Below are 24,974 nucleotides of genomic sequence, written 5' to 3' on the forward strand. Positions count from 1 at the left end.
CGGGCTGGACTCCGCTTTGTCCATGGTGAAAGCCGATCCGGCGATCCACAGTGCAAAGTTGATGTATTTCCTCAGCGACCAGCATGGATCAGCTCTAGGCATGACGAAGCGGATATCGTCCTCTTTTGGAAGGCCAAACAAAGTAGTTTCGCTTTCACAACGAAGCACACAGCGTCTTCAGGACATGGCTGCAGCGTCAACAATACTACAGCGAGAATAAAAGTTAGGCCTTCTTTCTTTGCGTGCACATTTGGGCGGTGTTATGCAAATCTTCCCACATTGTGACGTAGGTATGTGGGGGCGTGTTAGAGCCGTTTTAGGAGGGTGTGGTTAACTCTTAACTTTTATAAAGAATATCTCTTTGGTTTTGAGACTTTAGTGTTTGCAACTTTACAGATCTTCTTTATGCACCAAGAGCTTGTAACACTCCAAAGAGAAAGGAAAAATTGAAATCGCATCATATGACCCCTTTAAGCACCCCTGAGAAGAGACGTTTGGTTGAGTGAACAATACTCAACGACTGGTGTGGCGTGCAATGGGACGAACATGAACTCGCAACTCACAACGCCACTACCAATCACAGCAGTGTATAGAGATACTGCGATCCGATAGCAGTCTCATTATCACTCGCTGAGAGACAGAGAGAGAGAGGGAACAAAATCAACAAAGCATGCACTCATTTATATGCGCCTAGATGGCTAGTGTTTAAATGGGGAGGCTAACATGCCTTGTGTTGTGTGTATATTGAAGTTAAGGTTGAATGAATGGTGATTCCCCGAAGGCTGGACAGGGAATGTAGAACTAGAGAGAGAGAAGCTTTTTGTCGTGCCTCAGTGGCATGGTAATGGATGCCACAGAGCACTTTTCTGTCACACACAGCCACTAGGCAAACACCACAGTCACACATCCGTGTCTGAACCCAGCACGCCACCGACTCTCTCCGCCACATGCAGTCCCGCCGCCGAAACGTCCATCATGAGGTTACACCAGCGGCCGTGCTCTAGGAGAATGTTCTTATTAAGCATCCTGTTTTAGACTGAAATACATTAGGATAGAAGTAAAATGGTTTGCAAATGCTGTTTCATACTGGGTTATGCACTACTGGGTGCACGTGACATGAGCCATGCTTATATGGTTTAGAATGTGTCATTGCTTTTCCTATGTCATAAATGTGAACATTTTGATCAAGCTGCTTCGTTTCCATAAATAGTCTGAGTGGACTGGAGAGGGAGCTCAATCTACATTGCACTCCATCATACTGTGAAAAAAGCAAGGAATTTCCTGCTATCCATAATACACCCCCTTTAATAGCTTAAACAACTCTGAAATTACTGTCGTGAGCAAACCCGACCCCAGCTGAGCAGCTCTATAAGGACCTCATTTGTCCCTGCTGCTGACGTTAAAATGAAGCATGCACTTCATAAGAGATTCATTAAAACCTGCTCATGTTAACGTCAGGCGAAGGAACAAAAGCTTACATGCTTGAATTAAGGATTCGCAAGTGACATGTTCCCAGAGGGCCTGTATAATGTGTCTGCATGTGTCGCCTCGACCCCAACTCCATTGTAATCTGAAGCAAACGCAAATGCACTGTTGTCCACACTGGGCCGTTCTCACAGAATGCACACAGTCTTGTATTGCGTTTGCATGGCACGTCTGCTCCTCACGCGTGGTTAAATATTAAGAGAAATTACCATAGGAGCCTATATGGATGATCACTTTACAAGACAGCTCTCCTCTTCCACCAGGCGAGAGCTATAAACACAGCGTGTAAAATTCTTCCTTGTGCTTCTCAACACGGATGCACACCTCTTAAGCACCAACACTACCCGAACACGCTCAAAATCTTCAGTTTTTTTTTTTTTTTGCAGCCGGATTGGGGAGAAACATGTTTAAGAATTCACATACGGCTGTATTCATGTCATTTGAGCTGCTAATCGTTTGGTTCAGCTTCTTGCGCGTTGTGTACATATTCGGCAGGAGATCAGCAGGTTGAAATTATAGACATCTGAGCACTGACAGCGGAGACACGGCTCTGAATATGTGCAGACCCCCTGCTCCTATCCGTCTGGGATAAGAAGAGAGAACGCAGATCTGTCCCACCTCCCGCCGAGAACACACACGCATACACCTTCAATCGACCTCCTACTCCAACCCTACTGAGCAAACAAGATCAACAATTGTTCACTAAGCTCTGTTAACATTTCGGTAAACTGAACAGAACACCTTACCAAAATACTTTTGACAGGATATGTGCACGGTTTACTGTATTCAGCTGCACCGCAACTGAATCTACGATAAAAAGGAGTTCATTTGACGAATGCCTCTTATAAGCTGGTTCTTTTTATGAATCAAAAACATACAGTGGTCACAATTCATGAGACCGACTTAAACTTTTGAGAATCCATGTGGGAAAATCTTTTGCCCTCATGTTAAATTGCCATTTGAGTGGATTCTTATTGAAATGGCTAGACTTTTCCCACAAAAGTTCACTGAAAAACCATTAGGGATGGGCATTTTTTTTTTAAATATTGCATTTAAATATTTGAGCTCATAAAAATGAATATTCGAATATTCGGTTATTTAAATGAAGTTTGAGAAAGACGTTAAGCGATGTGCGCAAAAAATGTACAGGAAAAAGCATCTAACGCAGAGCGAATGAAAAAAACAAAGGCTATAAAGCACGTATATATATATATACTTGAGTCGGCATATGGTTATTGTGTTTACATTGTTTCACATGTTCTTGTAAGAAGGCACAGTGTTTCTTTTCTTTTTTTTTCAGTTGAGACGCTTTGGTTGCTATGATACAGAATATTCACTAAAGTAAAGTGGCAGTCACATTGTGAATGAAATGTTGCACGCATCAATTTTCATATAATGCGTGCAACATTTTTCATATTTTCAGTAGTAATTTATAAGAATAAATAAATGAAATATCAAAATTCTTGCCTGTTTAGTATTTTTATTTATATGTAATATATCGAAATGTATGTGTAAAAACACCCTTTTCATTTGGAAACACTTTACAATAACCTTCCTTAGTTAACTTTAGTTAATGCATTAACTAAAAATGAGCAATATATTTGTTACAGTATTTATTGGCAATGAAATTCTGTTTTATATTTTTCTTAAATGCTTGCTCCTAACAAGTACCAAAATAATTGTCAGTGGAACTGTTAAGGAACTGAATATTAAATAAAATATTTTAATATAACATATCTTATGATTCCCATCCCTAGAACTGCACTAAGAAACTCAAATATCATAGAGACTTGGGAATGGGCTCTTTTAACCACACAAAACACCCTAGCAACCGCAAAGTCATGTCCTGCCAACACATAGTGCATAGATGACTCGATACCAATATATATATATATATATATATATATACAGTATATATATTTTATCAGAACATGTAAAAATTGAGTTTATCACCCTCATCACATTTTGGTAAATCTCATCACCGTCATCAGATAGAGTGTCATTATCTTTGTCATTTGGCAGGTGGAGGCAGAACTATTTTCAGTCTTGGTAAATTCCCTTTTGAGTGTGAGTTGTTTAACGTGAAGTCCATTATTACACTGCATTAGAGTTGATCTCTTTGTCAGAATGGCACTGTGATGCTTTTAGCACCACAGCCGTCCGGATTACACCACAACTTCATCATTCTTTCTCTCTCGCTCACTTTCTACTACTGTCTCAGTAGGCAGCACAAATCGCAGGCCGGTAATTACCATTTACCAAAGCCTCGGCTTGCCTTTAAACTTCGCACAGATACATAGAGAGATGTTCCTGAGATGACTGAATAGCAGGCAGAGCAAGAGTATTTTAACTAAGAAACCCTTAAAGATGTCAATTTGCTCTGTCTGAATCATGGACAGACCTTGTTGTTTCATCTCAATATTCCGGAATATACCGTTCAGCTCATGCTGGGAGCAGCTGGTGGTGTCTTCATCATTTAAGAGCTTTTAATGTCTGGAAGCGGACAAAAGGAACATTGAGGAAATTGTAGATGACTTTTAGAGGGTCAACTTATATAAGGTAATTTTCAGTGTACAATCATCTTGCGAAATTAAAATTATCTTTCGGTGCCCCTAGCACAGTTAGCCATTATTTAAAATCTTAAAGGGGAAGTATGTTTTTTCTTATATTTTAAAATACTATATTTTACATCAGTTTATTACACGGCTCTGTGGAATACTTTATTCTGATTGGTCAGTTGAGACATTCCGAGGCATGTTATCCCTCGATAACAACCGGTAAAAGCTGATAACACAGGCTCATCCGGGTAACTGAAGTCTGCGCTATACTCTTGCTAGGAACAGTTTTTTTCAGTGGAAGTTTTGCGTTTGGTTAGCTAATAAAATATTAAAACTCAATTCAATATTATGTGTACAATTATTTAATGTCATCCTGGTATCGCTGAATTGCTCTCTCGTTTCATACAATCGCAGCTGCTGCCATTTTGCAACGATTATTTTGTACACTGTAATGGATTATTAGATAACCAACAAACTGGTAAGATTTTAAAACAGTTTTGTCTTAAATATCTTTTATCGCCTTAATTATTTATGTGGCGAAATGTTGTGTAATAAGTGGTATGACTGTGTTACGGAGCCGACGAGATGAGAGGCGTGCGGATCCATGTGCAAGGTTTTTATTTATATTTTATCAGAACATGTAAAAATTGAGTTTATCACCCTCATCACATTTTGGTAAATCTCATCACCGTCATCAGATAGAGTGTCATTATCTTTGTCATTTGGCAGGTGGAGGCAGAACTATTTTCAGTCTTGGTAAATTCCCTTTTGAGTGTGAGTTGTTTAACGTGAAGTCCATTATTACACTGCATTAGAGTTGATCTCTTTGTCAGAATGGCACTGTGATGCTTTTAGCACCACAGCCGTCCGGATTACACCACAACTTCATCATTCTTTCTCTCTCGCTCACTTTCTACTACTGTCTCAGTAGGCAGCACAAATCGCAGGCCGGTAATTACCATTTACCAAAGCCTCGGCTTGCCTTTAAACTTCGCACAGATACATAGAGAGATGTTCCTGAGATGACTGAATAGCAGGCAGAGCAAGAGTATTTTAACTAAGAAACCCTTAAAGATGTCAATTTGCTCTGTCTGAATCATGGACAGACCTTGTTGTTTCATCTCAATATTCCGGAATATACCGTTCAGCTCATGCTGGGAGCAGCTGGTGGTGTCTTCATCATTTAAGAGCTTTTAATGTCTGGAAGCGGACAAAAGGAACATTGAGGAAATTGTAGATGACTTTTAGAGGGTCAACTTATATAAGGTAATTTTCAGTGTACAATCATCTTGCGAAATTAAAATTATCTTTCGGTGCCCCTAGCACAGTTAGCCATTATTTAAAATCTTAAAGGGGAAGTATGTTTTTTCTTATATTTTAAAATACTATATTTTACATCAGTTTATTACACGGCTCTGTGGAATACTTTATTCTGATTGGTCAGTTGAGACATTCCGAGGCATGTTATCCCTCGATAACAACCGGTAAAAGCTGATAACACAGGCTCATCCGGGTAACTGAAGTCTGCGCTATACTCTTGCTAGGAACAGTTTTTTTCAGTGGAAGTTTTGCGTTTGGTTAGCTAATAAAATATTAAAACTCAATTCAATATTATGTGTACAATTATTTAATGTCATCCTGGTATCGCTGAATTGCTCTCTCGTTTCATACAATCGCAGCTGCTGCCATTTTGCAACGATTATTTTGTACACTGTAATGGATTATTAGATAACCAACAAACTGGTAAGATTTTAAAACAGTTTTGTCTTAAATATCTTTTATCGCCTTAATTATTTATGTGGCGAAATGTTGTGTAATAAGTGGTATGACTGTGTTACGGAGCCGACGAGATGAGAGGCGTGCGGATCCATGTGCAAGGTTTTTATTTAAAGGCGTGGTCATAAAACAGGCAAGGTTCAGACAATGGCAAACAGGTATATGAGGGCAAGACGAAGAGTAATCCAAAAGCTAGCGTGGGTCTGAGATCGGCGAACAATGTCCAGAGAGGTAGGCAATAGAAGAATCCACGACAGGCAGGAGATCAGGAAACAGGCAATCAGGCACCAAACTAGATGTAACTAGACTAGAACTAGGAACAAGACAACACTCTGAAATGGCTCTGTAACGTAGCTATCACATGATGAGCGATAAGCGCTAAACAATACTCGGCAGCTTGACGGGGATCAGAGTGAGTGTATAAATAGGGAAGGTGTGATTGATGGCAGCTGTGTGCAATCAGTGCTGTGTGCAATCAACTGTGTGTGTGTAATCAGTGCAATGGATGATGGGAACTGTAGTCCGGGTGAAGTGCAACAGTTTGTGTAGTGCGAGAGTCAATGGAATGGAAGGGTGACCTCTGGTGGTGATATGGCACTGTGATGCTTTTAGCACCACAGCCGTCCGGATTACACCACAACTTCATCATTCTTTCTCTCTCGCTCACTTTCTACTACTGTCTCAGTAGGCAGCACAAATCGCAGGCCGGTAATTACCATTTACCAAAGCCTCGGCTTGCCTTTAAACTTCGCACAGATACATAGAGAGATGTTCCTGAGATGACTGAATAGCAGGCAGAGCAAGAGTATTTTAACTAAGAAACCCTTAAAGATGTCAATTTGCTCTGTCTGAATCATGGACAGACCTTGTTGTTTCATCTCAATATTCCGGAATATACCGTTCAGCTCATGCTGGGAGCAGCTGGTGGTGTCTTCATCATTTAAGAGCTTTTAATGTCTGGAAGCGGACAAAAGGAACATTGAGGAAATTGTAGATGACTTTTAGAGGGTCAACTTATATAAGGTAATTTTCAGTGTACAATCATCTTGCGAAATTAAAATTATCTTTCGGTGCCCCTAGCACAGTTAGCCATTATTTAAAATCTTAAAGGGGAAGTATGTTTTTTCTTATATTTTAAAATACTATATTTTACATCAGTTTATTACACGGCTCTGTGGAATACTTTATTCTGATTGGTCAGTTGAGACATTCCGAGGCATGTTATCCCTCGATAACAACCGGTAAAAGCTGATAACACAGGCTCATCCGGGTAACTGAAGTCTGCGCTATACTCTTGCTAGGAACAGTTTTTTTCAGTGGAAGTTTTGCGTTTGGTTAGCTAATAAAATATTAAAACTCAATTCAATATTATGTGTACAATTATTTAATGTCATCCTGGTATCGCTGAATTGCTCTCTCGTTTCATACAATCGCAGCTGCTGCCATTTTGCAACGATTATTTTGTACACTGTAATGGATTATTAGATAACCAACAAACTGGTAAGATTTTAAAACAGTTTTGTCTTAAATATCTTTTATCGCCTTAATTATTTATGTGGCGAAATGTTGTGTAATAAGTGGTATGACTGTGTTACGGAGCCGACGAGATGAGAGGCGTGCGGATCCATGTGCAAGGTTTTTATTTAAAGGCGTGGTCATAAAACAGGCAAGGTTCAGACAATGGCAAACAGGTATTGCACCGTTTCTGCTTGCTCGCAACTGCTGTGTTCACGGAAGCTTTGCGTTCAAATATTTTCAACTCAAATCAATATTTTGTGTATAATTATTTACTTATGAGGCAAGTAGTCATGTAATAAGCGGGATAATGTACATTCAGCCGGTTGTTATCGCAGAATACCTTAAAAAAACCATAACAAATTCCTTGTGTTTGCGCACACATGGCGAATAAAGCTAATTCTGATTCTGATAACCCTCTTCAGGGTGATACAAGACCTGATCATCCTGTCGGGGGTTATTCTATGATAACAACCGGCTGGATGTACATTATCCCTTACTTAACATACAAAGACAACTATAAATAGCTCATTCATAGGTTAATTTACCACAAAAAGTTGAACGCTGTGACTGTGAATGGAGTTTGGGGGTGGGGATACCTATTTAATGAGAGTAATGGCAGACAGAAGTGTCCAAGAAAAAATTCAATTGTTTGAAATTACATTTCATAATGCTAGTGAGAAAAAAAAGTACACACTACACTACACCTAGAATTTTTTTTTTTTTTTTGAAATTCTGTCTTAAATTTATTAAAAAAATTACAATAATGCTGTCAATCTACCATTCAACACTGATCCTACCAGAAAGTGATTAACAGCCTATCCTTGTGAAAAAGTATTATGATAGCGTTTGGCACTTTTTTTGTTTGTGTATCAGCTTGTGGTTCCTCTAACACCACTTCTGTTCATCTATTTGGTGCCCAAGTGTCTACCCTTACATCTGTCATCAGACAACAGCGATTGCCAAACAAAAACAAGAGTACAAATTTAAACATATTCCCGTCAAAGTCAGAGACAAAATGACAGCGAGTAGATTATGTGTTTGTGTACGCATGTGTGGGTGTTTGTCTGTTTGCCAGCCTAGATATATGACAGATATATATATATATATATATATATATATATATATATAGTATAAATATACAGTGATAAGTGTGAGGACACATTCTGCTCAACAAACCCTTGATTTCTCAGCCAGATCTCCTGACTCAATATCATCATCTTATCACCATCCCATTAGTCAGAGGCCGCAGGGGCCTGAGGCTGAGATCCTGTCAGAACTGAAGCACTGTTTCACAAACAGACTGACTAATAGCAGACGAGTTGGTTTTGTTCATTCCATGTAAGGCACACAGGACGCCAACAAATTATCAGTTGTTATTGCAAATGCATGTAACAAGTAAAAAATAATTTATGATCCATTTCAATACACTCACACCTGAATTACATTATTCTGTTGGATTCAAACATCTACTCACCGTGATGAACCACTCCTCTTAGTCCATGAATAATCGGATCTACTGCAGGATTGTCCTTCATCCCCACCTGAGAAAGAGAAAATGAATACAAAAAGAAGAATGACTCATTTGTGTTGGACAGACAGAAAGACAGACAGACAGACAGACAAAGAGACAAAATAACAATCAGTCAGTCAGTCAGTCAATTAGACAGACAGACGATGATAGATAGATAGATAGATAGATAGATAGATAGATAGATAGACAAAACAAAGGATAGACAGACAGGCAGACAGATAGATAGACAAACAGACAGACAGACAGACAGACAGACAGATAGATAGATAGATAGATAGATAGATAGATAGATAGATAGATGGCTTTGTACATTTTTGACACAGAAAATGCTGGTAGATATTCTGTCTGAATGGAGCACATGAGGCTAGTGTGCTGTGCTGATGTCATAAAAAGCAAAATGACTGCAATCACTCACAAACACACCCTCAGATAAGTGAACCCATTATGCCACAAACCGCTTCAAAAGCTGCCCATGTTTGAGATGCACCTGAACTGACTGAATTGTTGAACACAGACAAAAGACTCCAGTATGCAATAAAGCCTGAAAGAAAGCAGCTACAGTACTGACCTTTAATGTGTTTCTGTGTGTGTGTGTGTGTGTGTGTGTGTTTGTGTGTGTGTGTGTGTGTGTGCGTGTTAGGGAAAGCGAATGTTCAGTGCTGACTATATACAAAAATGGTTTAAAAATAATTTTAACAATCTTGAGCCTAAAAAAAGCACAGATCAGGAAAAATCCATAACAGGCGGAGCACTTCCTTAGCTCCTCTTGGACGGAGGTGTATCAAATAGATGTTTGTGCTTTTAAGAAGCCCTCACAGGGTTGAATCAGGAGACAGGCTTTGACAGAGAGGACCCAAGGGGTGAGGTCTATTGTTGAGTCTGTGTGCATGTGTGTGTGTGTGTGTGCTGGTTGTGTATCAAGGAGGCCAGCGCTGGTTAGCCGATCTAACCAACATTCCCATGAGGCAGGAGGGAAAAGGATTCACACACTTCCACTGGCCCTCAGCCACCCTCTCTCTCACATAAATCTCTCCAGGCTCTTTGAACACTCTTGTGCTGTTTCTTGCATGAAAGAGAATTCCAGAAGCTCGACGCAGGAAGTGGGCGCTGAGAGTGAACGGCACAAGTCTGCATTACAACAACTGTCTAGAACAGTTTTCTTAGACAGATTTCAGCGTCAGTGTAGAGATTGCTCACTGAGGTCACACAACAGACAGACATACAGGCAGTCAAAACAACGGATAGAAAGTCAAATAGATAGCAGACCAGCAGACAGACAGACAGACAGACTGACAGAGAGACAGACAGACAGAGTGAAATATGAAAAGGACACATGTACAGACAAACAAATATAATGACAGACAGCCCAACCGAACAACAGATAGAACAACAAACAGACAGACAGACACATAGAAAGCTATACAAACAATGACAGACAGACAGACAGATATAGATAGATAGATAGATAGATAGATAGATAGATAGATAGACAGATAGACAGATAGATAGATAGATGGACAAAAACAAAGGACAGACAGACAGACAGACAGACAGATAGATAGATAGATAGATAGATAGATAGATAGATAGATAGATAGACAGACAGACAGACAGATAGATAGATAGATAGATAGATAGATAGATAGATAGAAAGACGGTTGCCGTGATTTTGCCAAGTAAGACATATTCCTGGATCAACATTACTGTCCAAAAATATAGACTAAACCCCCTACCCCTAAACCTAACCCTACCCATAATTTATTCCTAAAATCAGTGTGAAATGATAGCTGATTAACAAGGGTGTAGAAGCACCTAACCCTGATCGTAAGCCTAAAACAGATATTTCCTGAAAAGTTATCCCTCAATTCTGATTGGTTAATTGGAATGTTGTTCCAGGATCAACAAGGATGTTGATCCAGGAACATGTTGTACTTGGTGAAATCACGGTCACCATAGATAGACAGACAGCTATACAATGACAGACAGATACTTAAGGTGTTGCTGCTGAAAACTCAGTCCTAAGATTTGTTTTTTCTTTGCAGTAAGAGGAGGTTGAAATGGCACTGTGTGGAGAACAAAACACACAATCTGCAACTGGCATATTTTTCTTATTTTAGAAGCAGGACTGACTCGCCTTAGGAAAGCTAAGGCCAGAGTGTGTGAAAAATGACGGGGCCAAAAGTGTCGGGCCGGAGGAAGAGAGAGAGACAGTGTGAGTTCTCTGCAGGTCAACAACATCAGACTGACAATGGAGAGAACTTAAAGGGATGATTCACTCCAAAATCAAAAATGCTATCATAATTTAGTCATCGTCATTGCAAAATGACCAACACGCTTCAAAAAAATCTTATTTTGTCTTCCACAGGGGAAAAAAAGGAAGTTTCATGTTTACCTAGTAAGACCTTGATTAGTGTGTTTGATTAGGGTTGGAGCAGGACCGAGTTTGGTGACCCCTGATTTACATAATCATACAATGACATCACCAATAATGATGTGAAATGTGGATGTCTTACATGTCTAAAACATATAAAGTGAATAAACTAGTCTTAATCAACTCCATAAAAACTTTCATTTCGCCTCTTTATTCAAATGCTCGTCACCATGCACGCTCGTATCAGAAGCTCTCCAGTTCTTCAGTCAGAGTTTGAAGTGTTTGCTCAGTTCAGTGATTGTTTGGAGGAACTGGAGCGCTGAATGAATTGGCAAAAATCAGCATCGTAGGATCACATACGCAGAAATTTCGCTCATTTCAAACCAGAGTGACTGTTCATCCAAAATTGAGTTCTGACTAAGTAACTTGCAGATCTGTGCTACTCAAGTCGCGAACTGTTTCAGATGGTTCGGCCCAATTTGGTGAACTGGTTTATTCAGTTCACTAAAAAGAACTGGTTCAAAAGAATGATTTGTTCACAGACTCTGGACCGTTTGCCTGAGGCTATGGGTTACAGGTAATACATACAGGTAATTGTTGTGCTTCATAAGACCTCAATATATCATCAGGAGCCACATGTATTAATTTTGTCTTGCCTGTATATGTGCTTTTTTTTACTATCAAGTTCCGGTAGCCGCTGACTTGCATTTTATGTATCACCAAGGACCATGGTTCTAGCTAAAAAAATTATTGTTTACTATCCTACTGAAGAAGAAGAAGAAAGAAAAAAAAACCTCACCTTCTTCTTGGGTGACCTGAGGGTGAGTAAATTAACAGCAAACATCATTTTTGTGTAAACTATCCCTTTAACAGAGCTCACATTGTGTTCTACATTGCATTCATATGGGCTGGAATAGTGAAAGCACTTCTACAAATGAGCATGAATTCAAGAGGTCACCCACAACCCACAAACACCTGGACTTCCTTGTAGAACAAACCCTGAGGTAAAATAAATAGCAGCAAACTGCTTTAACCTCAGTTTAAGAGCTCAGTTCCACCTCATGAGTAAAAATAGCACATGCAAATCAATAAAGTTCAAAGCTCATTTTAGCAGATGGAAAATAAAAATGCTTGTTTATTGTACTGAGCTCAGAGTGAGGGTTTCAATACGGCAGCTGTGAGCTGTACCAGAGAGAAAAAAAACAGAAAGCCCTGCAATTGATTAAAAGTAAATGAGGAACGCAAATAACTGCAAGCTATAAAACACCACAAGACAACACCTTGAAACAATAACCAACAACAAATTACATACAACCTAAAAACGATTTATAGTGTCCTGGGCCACCAACAAGCCTGTGGTCTCAAGTGTTTTAAAAGAAATCTTTGGCTACATGCTAGCAGCTAATAGCTGAACTTTAGTTTGTGGACATGTGTCTTGTAAATAAGCCTATGAACATATCATGACAGATGTTACGACTGCTATCTTCTTTAATCAGGGACAGATAGACTTAATGGTTGGGCAATAAAGAAAATGGTGTGAGCTCCAAATAAAAAGAGATATCGAGCGGGACACATGCTACAAAGATTTCCTCAGATAACTGCATATGACAGATGAGTGAGGGCTGAGGGAGAAATATGAGATTTAGACGGAAATCATGTTATGTAATTTATTGATTAGTCTTCTGAGCTTTGGTGGTGATGGATGCAGAATTTCTCAGATAATACATTTGTTCTTTAAAGAAAAACAGTGAAAAGCTAAAGTTTTAAAGTCTATAACAAACATCTATATATGCATGCATTCTTGCTTCTCTGTGAATTTTGAATGAATGATTTCGAGTATATAGGGACTTTCAGATTTGGTTTTCCAATTTAACTGGAAATATTTACACTACTGTTCAAAGGTTTGAAGTTGGTATGGTTTTTTTGGGGGCTGCATTCATTTGATCAAAATACAGTAAAAATATTGAGAAATGTTACAGTTATTACAGAAACATTTCTCATTATTATCAATGTTGAAAATAGTTCTGCTTAATATTGTGATTTGTTTCAGGATTCTTTGATAAATAAAGTTCAAAAGAACAGAATTTATTTGAAATACACTCACAAAGATACAAAAAGATACAACATCTTTGTAACATGAAAGTGAATGTACAGCGCTCTCTCCCACCTTCAATACCATGACTGAGGTGCCCTTGAGCAAGGCACCGAACCCCCAACTGCTCCCCGGGATAGGGACTTTCAGATTTGGTTTTCCAATTTAACTGGAAATATTTACACTACTGTTCAAAGGTTTGAAGTTGGTATGGTTTTTTTGGGGGCTGCATTCATTTGATCAAAATACAGTAAAAATATTGAGAAATGTTACAGTTATTACAGAAACATTTCTCATTATTATCAAATGTTGAAAATAGTTCTGCTTAATATTGTGATTTGTTTCAGGATTCTTTGATAAATAAAGTTAAAAAGAACAGAATTTATTTGAAATACACTCACAAAGATACAAAAAGATACAACATCTTTGTAACATGAAAGTGAATGTACAGCGCTCTCTCCCACCATCAATACCACAACTGAGGTGCCCTTGAGCAAGGCACCGAACCCCCAACTGCTCCCCGGGCGCCGCAGCAAAAAAATGGCTGCCCACTGCTCCGGGTGGGTGTTCACGGTGTGTGTGTGTTCACTGCTGTGTGTGTGCACTTTGGATAGGATAAATGCAGAGCACTAATTCCGAGTATGGGTCACCATACTTGGCCACATGTCACGTCATGTCATGTCACTCATTATAAATGTATTTACTGTAATTTTGATCATTTTAATGCATCCTTGCTAAATAAACATATTCATTTATTTTAACATATGTTATTCAGCTTCAGGTGAAACTATTTGCTGTCAAAGCAAAACTAGGCCATATAACTTGTAACGTGTCTACAATAAGTTACTCAAAACAGACCTATTTAATCTTACTTATAACTGAAAACATTTTTGTGTGTGTGTGATGCTATTATGTCCACATCAGTACGTGTCATATAAGATGGTTGCGATATTGTCTAGTGCATCAAACAAAAATGAGTGCATGAGTGCACCTTTAAAACAATATTTAATATGTTAAAGCCGTTCTCCGCATAAATACTTGAAACCACCCAAAGAATGTTTTACTGTCCTTTACTGTCCTTGTGGGGACATTTTGTAGGCAAAACCTAACTCATTCACACACTCCCTCCCTCCCTTTATATTCCATGTCATTGTTTTTTGAAGTGTTTGATGAATCTTTTGAACTCTGGATTGTTACAGTCTGACTGCACTGACACATGTGTAATTTCACAAAATGTGAGAAATTAGTATACAAATTTTTAGAATACGTGTGTGTTTTTACATATAGAAAACAGCGGCAGTGAGTTTTCTGCGAGTGTGATGCTTCAGGATCACTGTACTTAATGGGACAAGAGAAAACCTCCTTACAAAATCAATGCTTTTTATTGCCAGCACTTAGCACTAACAAAACTCGGTGGCTGAACATGAAGGCGCTTTCGAAACGAGCGAGTTCTCACCTGAAAAAAGACAGCCATGGCCGCAATTACTCGCTTCTCCCGTATGGCTGTGTTAAGACTGTCAAAGTCGTCTGAGTTATACATGAAGATCTGCATCTGTGTGTGAAAGAGAGAGAGAGAGAAATGTGAGAATCCTGTTAGTCGGAGACCTTTAGCCAATCAGATTGTAATTCTTACATTATCACATACGAAACACACATAGTTCATTATCAAAGCTGATATCTCATAATCTCATGGTCCGTAATCCATCTCATCCTGTAATCTCCTGAGAGCGTTCGGTCTCCTCGTGTTTCCATTCCAAACTTTAGGCCCTGTCCATCCTCTTATCACTTTGATGGGATCTTTGGCAGTAGATCAGGCTAATAAATGTGCTCAACTCCGCTACGCCTGTCTAAATTGGCATTCTCCACTGTCAATACCTTATCCAACAAAAAAGCTCCAAAAAGACAACAAAGATGAACGATATTCTCGTTGGCAGATAGTGATCAGTACTGTGTCAATAAAAGGTGTAGATTTAGCAAAGGAGAAACGGCACAGAGTCCCGCTGGGTTCCTGAGAGAGTTAGAAAAGGAGGAAATAATAAAACAACAGCTAAATATAAAGACTTAGAGGGACTGGAAATTCTTACATTTTAGAAGAACTTCTTCAACCAGAGTCGCTCCATCATTCTGTTGTCATAGTGAATTAAAAATGCAATTCACACATAAAATGACTAGATTACAACTCTTCTATGATGATAATGATTTTAACTCCTGATTTCAAATGTATTTTGATATAGTAAAGTCAAAAAGGTGATACAACTGTCCTGATATAAGAATGAAGAAAAGATTATGCAAAAATAGGTATTTTTGTTATTTAGTTAATATTTTCATGAATGGCTTCCCTGCTTATTAATAGCTGAAAAAGGCTTGTCTGCCAAATCGTAATCATTTATCTAAAGTATTAACCCATTTAATCCCACAATAAAAAAGGTTTTCATTTATAAAGCTTTAAAAACCTTACTGATAGGGCTGCACAATAAATCGAAATGGAATCGAGATCGCAATTCGACAGAAGCTTTCAGTGAAGCACGGTTCTGTGATCAGCAGTAAATCTCCATCCGAAGGCCAGAGGGCGCTCTCGCGCTGAAACTCCAAATACGCCTCGCAGAAGAAACCCAGGAAATGCCTATCGCTGCAGCTGAATAAACAGAAGCATAATCGCGCAATAAAATGCGATTTTTTTGCGTAACTTGTCAGTGAACTACGGCTCTGTGTAGTAAATTCTGCTCCATCTGAAAGCACGTGATGATGATTTCCTGCTGATTACAGAACCGGCTTTACTAACAAAATGCGCATGACAATCGCATTCGATTAATCGTGCAGCCCTACTTACTGACTGACGTTTTAATGCATTTCCTGCAAATATGGAAAAAAAATAAAGGAATTAAATGAATTAAATATGTGCAGTGTCACATGATTAGTGCAAACTGTCCCACGACCAGAGCAGGTTAATTCCGGTTTGCACCATGAGAAGATGATGGTTGCATCAAAGCTAAAGGCTAGTAAAGTATGTTAACAAAGATATGACAAAGATTTTTGGTCCACATTATCTTTAAGGTGCCTAGTATTAATATATGAATTCACATATATTTAGTTTTGTTGAGTGTGGTCATAGAAGGAGTAAATACGTAGATGGTCACAATAGTGGGATAACAGTGAATTTAGGTATACAATATAAATCAAATTGCAGTTGTTAGTGAAAGCTGCACTAAAATGTAGCAATGACAAAACATTGCACTAAATTAAAAGTTCAAATGTTACAAATAAGTTACAATATTGATGTTGTACTACTGGTAGCACTAATATAAAAAATTTGATTACATATTTTACAATAAAGTAACAATTTTGAAATACGTTGATGGTTGTATTTTTTTGTCTTTTATCTCAGTATTCTTAACAGTGTCTTATAAGGTTTTTAATGCATAATAGTAACCCTAGAATGTGATCAAACAGTTTAAAATAGCTGGGCTAAGATATATAAACATTTTTATGACTGCAGAAATATGTTAATTCAGTATACACATTATGCCACTGGTCACAATTTTTCACACACTTTTGCAAAAAAAAAAAAAAAGATTGACTTTTTCAATAATTTTTATGTTTTGATGAAAGATTACAAAGACAAACATTTTTGTCTTTGGAATAACATGCACAAGAATTATCCACAATAAAACCAGAAATGTGTAAGAATCAATTTTGATTTAATGTTGACTTACTAATAAATAAAACCATTTTCTTGATAATAAAATTTCGCCAAACATACTGCCTAAACCTCAAACCCAAAATAAGAATGCATCAGAAAACGCTGAGGTACTACATGCCAAAAGAAGATTTTGCTGAAATTATTCAGCGTTTCAGGAGAAAACTACAACAGTGAATTTCACATCTCCACATACGATCAATAGCACTACATATATAGCTCACAGTCCAATGCTCTTAAAATCAAGAAAGAAAGGCTTGTTGCCTACCACATCAGCTTGTTTCTCCTCACTTCTCTGTTAGCATTGTCAATATTATGCCTGCTGCATTTTCTTGCCTCTGTAATCCTTACACGAGTCCCACTTTGATCTAATTCTGTCTCAAACACCTCCATAGTTTCAGATCACAGATCGCACGCCGCATGCCAGAGAATTCGCAAGCCTACGGGCCCTTTGCTTAATGCCTCCATCTGCGGCGTTGTGTCTTACAGGCAGTGATTAATGACATAAATATCTGGGCAACTTCTGAGAACACGCTCTCAAATGAAAGTAAACAACAGAGAGAGAGGAAGAGTAACATAACAGGGTCGTGAGTATCTTAACCTCTCACTATTGGAAGCTGTCTGCAGTCTGTTTGAATTCAAGCAGGAGGAGAAGTGACAGACTGTGATGCGTCCTCCATACAAGACAGAGAACGACTAACATTACGCTAAGAAACTACATTTTTTACTAGGGAATTTGAGTAGTTTTGACTGAATTTTGAAGTGTATTTGACCGTTCATACCCGTAGGTTTCTAAAAGCAGCTTTGTAGAAGACATGCCATATATAATCCTGGAAACGGTTAGTGATTGGTTTTACTGAGAAACACACACACACACGTACGCACGCGCACACACACTACAATTCAAAGGAATATATATTTTAATTTATTAATACTTTTATTTATCAAAAATGCATTAAATTGATCAAAAGTGACAGTAAAGACATTTAAAATATTACAAAATAGCAACAACAAATGTTTCTTGAGCACCAAAGCAGCATATTAGAATGATTTCTAAATAAATTGTAATAATATTTCACAATATTTCTGATTTACTATATTTTTGATAAAATAAATGACGTCTTTGTGAGTATAAGGGACTTATTTCAAAGACATTAAAAATCATACAGTAAAATTTCATTTTCATTTTTTATTTTAACACACACACACACACACACACACACACAAACAAACACACACACACACACACACACACACACACACACAGTATTAGGTAGTAGGTTTAGGTATTCCACAAATAAAGACAATTATACTGTGCACATTATCCAAACTCCAAAGCAGTGTATGAGTAGTAAGGTATTATGGTATTCTGAACATATCCATGGTGTTTGCACTGTACTTAGTGCTCTGTAAAACTCTGTAGATGCTAATAGTCAGGAATCATGAGTGTGTGTGTGTGTGTGTGTGTATGTGTGTGTGTGTAGGAGGGTGATAGACTATGCTAAACACCAAACCACCAGCGGCTTCATTAAAGAAATGTCAATAATTTATTCTGATTCATGAAAGAGAGAAAATTATAGCAGTAGGGAGAGGATGAACCTGGTGTCAGGTCACCTTTATAGTGCAACATAAACACAAACAGTTGTGCACACTCACACGCATGCAAATTACATGCAAACCCACAAAGGCATTAAAGGGCATTGTTCAGTCAAAATGCAATGGAGCAGAATTTATAATAATGGAGTAGCGTGCTTAAGCCTTGTAAAATAGATGAATAAATACAATAAAAACACAATATGACGATTAACCCACCAGCTGCATTAAGCAGTTAAACAGTTCTACACAATCATTACTAGTGCTTACTAAGGGTATAGTTCCTCATTGTTGTTCATACTTTTGATTCAGGGATTTCAACAAACCTGTAGGTATTACAAATACAATTCCAAATTTTCGACTGACAGAAAATAAAATGGATGAAAAGAAAATCTCTCACATTTACACTAACCTAAGTCATATCTAGAGACTAGCCAGTCTTTTTCTCTCAGGTTTTGTTTCTCTGATTAGCGAAGATTTCTTTATATTTCAGTAAATACCACTGATTATGGAGAACGTGACTTTATGACCTAACACTCACCCAGAATGTATTACAACCACATAGCTTGGCCCACACCTTAGCATTTGTATAGCAATGTCCTGGCAACCACAAACAACATGATAGCATTGGTACAACACGCCAAGGTTCCCTCTAGTGCAGATATTTTCTCTCATGGTAAAACAGATCAAAATTATTGATGACTCAATTTTGCACTACACAGACTGTTAACCAATCAAATGCTGTAGAATGTGAAAGCCCCTCCCCCCTAATACAATCTCCGTACATGACTGACTTCTTGTTAATTGGTTGTACATTGTTGGTTGTACTGTCTATGTATGTCCAACTACGTACATCCAACTAATGAGCAGAAAATCATGGTTCATGGCTGTGACCATTAAAAGAAAATGCGATAAGCCATTCAATATGTCCCACCCCAACTTCCTGTTTTAATAGGAAATGTGTCAATACAGGGAAAAAAAGCTTGTAAGCAAACAACTCACAAACCTGGAGCAAAGAGCAATAATATCGACATTTCTGTGTAAACACACATAGGCTTTTACCTCTGACAGGCCAGAGAAGCCAAAGCAAACATGTAAAGGGCATAAGCAGCACTTTGACAGCTCTGTGTCTATGTGTGTGTGTGTGTGTTGAGAGAAAGAGAGGGAGAGGAGTGAGCGTCTACTCTGAGATCATTAACATACAGGTCACTCACAGGTATCTGTGTCTTGTATGTACTTAGGTAAGTGTGTGTGTGTGTGTTTGTGTGTGTGTGTGTGTGTGAGCGGATCTCAGCAGAGTTTCATTAGCACACGGGTCAGACACGGCTCGTGAAATCGTCCTCGCTGGTTACACATATCACTTACATACACTCGCTGTTAGCCAAATGGGCAAACACACACAACACATATGGAGCTGAAGAGTATGAACATGCTAACAGAGAGCAAAGATATAAAATTTTTATATGTTGGAAAAAACAGGCTGCATTCTGAGAAGAGTCGAGAAAATGAGACAGCAGAGTGGAATTCAAAGCATGTCTACATTTAAGCAGATACTCCAAGGCTCAGTAGCTTGATAGCACGCGTCCTTCATCAAAATGAATAGATTTTTTTTCTCCCTCAAACAAATGGTCAGTAAAAAGATGTTTTCTAAAGAAAATACTAAAGAAACTAATTTGGATATGATCAATTCATGTTCTGATGTTTGTAGATTTTGTAACCCTGTTAATTGTAATATTTATCTAAGTACATTAAAACATTAAATAAGCCTTGAAATTAAAACCCCAACAAAATCAAACCAAACAAAAAAAAACAAGCCAGAATGAACAACAGGGTTGAAAATGTGTCCTAAATTACGTTAAATCACTCAGAAGGAACTAGCTACAAGGGACCAAATATTGGTTTGGACTGTATTTATTAATGAACTTATAATAAAACTATAAGTATTTTTTCAAATGTATAATAACAATCATTACAGGGTTGAATATTTCAGCATGAAAATATTGTACATGACAAACAAATATAAATATAACACTTCAATTTGTGTAAAAAATGTAAAAAAAAAAAGCAAAAACTGTAAAAAAAGAAAAAGAAAACAACAACAACAACAACAAAAAACAAAACAAACAAAAATGTATGTCTGTTATATAAACCAAAATGAGGCGATTTTTTTGAGTATCTAAATTTTAAGCAATGTTACATTTCTTATAATGAGTAACATGGTTATATGCAAAAATGTGTGAAACAGATCAATATTATGTTTGTGGTAATTCAATTTACTGAATATCAATTCAATTGACCAAGCCAAAATTATACATTTAAATGTTGGATACAGATAAACCAAGTAACGTGCTTTCATCTCGACTGCTAATATAAGAGTGTTCAATCATCAGCCATTAATCAATAAACCATTTCCTGTCAAATATTCAAAAGCCAGCAGATGTTTTTTCTAGGTGTGTGATTTTGAACATATGTAAATAGTGTTGCTTTGCTGATTGTGCACTCTTTAACAGATGTTTCAGCAACTGATGCTCCTCCTATGTGGTAGAATTTCTCTAACATTGAAGAATCTTCAAAAAGCTACCCCTAAAAATAGCTACAACTGATAAATAAATAAATAAAATTAGGTTTGTGCGGCACAATACACACACACGGGTGGAGGTAACCTAATCGCTAAGGCCTTGGGCTGCTAATACAAAGGATACAGGTTCAATCCAAGGTAAGAGGTGGATTTGGACAGTTACTGTGATCACAATCCAGCCTTATAATGATTATGCCCTTTAGCAAGACACTTAACCACAGGCTGCTCCATAGGGATGTCCCTGAAATTAGTTACTGTAAAGATGATCAGCAGGCGCTAATGGCGACTTTCACAGAATTCTCACTGAGATGCTGTTTCTGAGGCGGCTTTGAAGAACATAATGATTGGGAATTCACAGACTAAAATCTAAATTTGTTCACCTGCTCCACAGAGAGATTGGCCTTGATCTACAATCAGCTTTCTTCTTCTACCTTGTCATCTTGTTCGCTTTGTTCTACTGAGCAGACCTGCCCATACTGTAGATCAGTGCTTTAATCCTGAGACACATAACAGATCCTGAAATCATGGGTATAGGGAAACTTACTCAACCTTCCGGAGAAATTGCAGAGCCATTATTTGAATGATTTCTTTGCCTCGAGATTTACCTGCCCCTAAAATTCCAGTAACAACAAAGCTAACTATGGTTGGACACATTTACATGTGGGTCAAATGATGTTTTCCTGACTGAGTGGACAGTTCTTGGAAAGAAAAAGGGACTCATCGATATGGCTACATGAGAATATAACTTTATAAACAAGAAAATATGGCTGCAAGGTGAATCTAACCTCTGATAAGTTGTCCTTGTAACAACTCTGAGGGGCTTTCCACAGCATCAACATTCACAAAGCTAACAGAGCCTGAGGTAAACAAATGGATTCATCTAGGATCTTCTCCTGAGGAGAGACAGCAATTCTCCTAACACCAAATGGAGGACGAAGGGAAAAACAGGCATCATCACCTCAGGGGAGGCTCAACTTGGCTTCTTATGTTCTTTTGTTTCTGAAAAACATGCAAGGTAACCCTGCCGAGAACCAAGCCGGCAATGGACAACACCTAAACAAGCTTGTCTGCCATCGGAGAGGCTTTGAATGCGGAAGCCCCGCTGTTCTTCAATGCTGGAATCGCTTCAAATCTCCCAAAATTACTACAACTACTCCTTTCTCCGAACCACATGAGGTCTTTATGTCCTTTCTGTTCATATTCCCATCAGGGTCAAGGTCAGTGTCTAGGACTACGCTTCCCTTCGGCTGTTGCCTCCCTGTTGCTACAAGACCATCAACGGCTCTTCATAACTTCAAAGCGTGGTGAGGAAATGTCCTTTGACCTGCTAATTATAAACCAATCAGGAGCGTCTGGTTTTGGCTCAAAGGGAAGCGGACATCTGAGATTGGCAGGGTTTCTCTCTTTTTGTCTTCCTGTGCAAACACATTGACCTGCCTCTCAATTCAAACAGGAGCCAATTAGCCATCGCCGCTGAATTAATTTAGCTTTTGTTTTATAAAAGACTCAAGCTGTGTCCCCAGTGTTTGTTTGCAGCTCAGTCATCCATCAAGGTCAACAGGGTTTTAAATTAGATATAATAAATGAATACCAGAAATCATAAATAACCCAGAGAATTACAGGTCATTAAGAGCTCTAAACTTTGCCTGAAGTGGACATTGTGTTTGCACAAAGACAACTGGCTCACGTTTTCAAAATCAAAAAGCAAATGAAGTATTGACAAACTGGCACTTCCTCTTTGGGACTGGGACGCATTAAAATGCAGGCGGCAGAGTGTGTCTACATGCAACATGTTCTGGATGAGTGCACAAGCTCTAGTCTATTTGTCTCACGGACCCTTGTGCTATTCAAATCAACTCCCGTGCTGTCTCGGATGTTAATTATGTCAAGATCGGGACCGTTTTAAACACAAAGACCAATCAAAAGGTGTAACCTCTGAAGAAGATAATGCTCACCAGCAATCAAACGCTTGAGCTAACGTGCCTCGGATGGAATCAAGGTCAGAAACAACTCGCTAAAGTTTGTTTTGTTACATGTGTGGAGAAACAAGTCTTGGTCTTGCATAAGATCAACCAGAAGTGTGACCCCTGAAAACAATAATGCTCACCTGAAATAACTGGTGCAGCCAATCAGGCGCTTCCGCCATTTTGCCGCAGGATACAACAGAATCAAGGTCACAAACAGTTCTCTAAAGTTTGTTTTGTTAGATGTTCGGAGAAACGAGAACAACCCTATCTTTATCTTTCTCATCACATATTTAACAACAGAAAGCATGACATTAAGAATGCAACAAGAACTCAAGTGTAATGCATGTGTATTATAATCATATCAGCTGGCAGGTGACAAGTTAATGGATCATAATAATAAATATTCCATTTGCTCTTGGGGTGGCATGGTTAAACACACACACACGCACGCATGCACGCACGCACACACACACACTCCGACCTCCCCTAGCTGATCCATGCCTCTTAGTGTTGAATTTGAGTGACAGGGCACATATCGATTTCGGCATTTTATCCCTTTAAAACAATGGCCGTCACTGTGAGAAAGCAAAGGGGATAAACGAGCGCTGCGATCCGCAGGGAGCAGAGCCTAAAGATTTCCCATCAGTCCTTGCTCTCGCTGACCGAATGTCCGCTCCACAGCTCCAACATCATTCCTCCTTTACTTTATATCTGTTTGCTCTTATTGGGCACTTTCACAAAAAAGGGTACAAAATAGTGCCTGAAACTCTTAAAAATGAACTCTCTCTCTCTCTCTTCTTTTTTTAACATATAATTAGGGAAATGTGTTTATTTGTTCATCGAAAATGAATAATTAGACAATTCTGTTACCACATAGACAAATAAGCAACTCTGTTACCAGAATTAATGTTTATGTGTGTGTGTGTGTGTGTGTGTGTGTACAAACCCTGAAAATTTTACATTTTAATTAATATAAAAACTGAATTTTAGATAATCAATGAACTCATTAATAATTCTGAGTTACACAGTAAGATCTGTTTCAAAAACTTGCAACTGAAAAAGTAAACACTGAATGTTAAATATTCTATTACTTGTCAAAATAAATAAATTGAAACGGTTCCATCATTCCTAAATTGAACAAAGAAAAAAAAAAGTTCTCTTTTAAATCTCAATGAGCAAGAATGTGAATATGGCAAGGGTGGACGATGGCAGCACACAATTGGCGAAATGTAAAACATAATTTATTTTATGCATTTCAATGTGATCCATTTTCATTTGTACTTTACCAACTAAAACCAAAACCGGCACCTATTTTTTAATACAAATAGTCAGTACTTGCATTTATTTGTGCATTATATTGCAAATAATAAATGCATATTAATTTGCACCTCACACAGCACTATATTTTAGACCATATGAGAGACATGTTCTTAAAGGGGTCATAGGATGCTACATGCACTTTTACAAGTTGTTTGAACTGAAATGTGTGTTGGCAGTGTGTGTACACAACCACCCTATAATGATAAAAATCCACACAGTGTTTTTTTTTTAATCTGGTTAAATCTTTACCCCTTTCTCAAATCGAGCCGATCTCAGATGCCTGTCTGTGTGACGTCACAAAAACAGGCCCCTCCCACGATAGTTTGACAGACTGGACTGGCGTCTTACCTTAGCTCCGCCCTGAGTGAGCTGTCATCAGTCCATCATTGTTTCACCGCCGGAGCAGTTGTAGACAAGAATGACTCCTAAGCGACTGAGGTGTTCTGTTGTTGGATGTAATAATGAACATAGCAGTCGTCATTTACTCC

General features: G+C 38.2%; 1 protein-coding gene across 1 annotated transcript in view; it reads right to left on the bottom strand.

The window, feature by feature from the left end:
• The window catches only part of ptprga (protein tyrosine phosphatase receptor type Ga), a 221,848-nt gene that overhangs the window by 50,179 nt on the left and 146,695 nt on the right, over nucleotides 1–24,974 (bottom strand). The window contains exons 5-6 of the mRNA XM_016568057.1: nucleotides 14,788–14,883; nucleotides 8,812–8,878 (exon numbers count right to left, since the gene is read on the bottom strand). Coding sequence (XP_016423543.1) covers nucleotides 8,812–8,878; nucleotides 14,788–14,883 — 163 coding nt within the window. The remainder of the gene's footprint in view (nucleotides 1–8,811; nucleotides 8,879–14,787; nucleotides 14,884–24,974) is intronic.

The sequence above is a fragment of the Sinocyclocheilus rhinocerous genome, unplaced genomic scaffold, assembly GCF_001515625.1.
Source record: "Sinocyclocheilus rhinocerous isolate Xijiao unplaced genomic scaffold, SAMN03320098_v1.1 scaffold621, whole genome shotgun sequence".
Lineage (NCBI taxonomy): Eukaryota > Metazoa > Chordata > Actinopteri > Cypriniformes > Cyprinidae > Sinocyclocheilus > Sinocyclocheilus rhinocerous.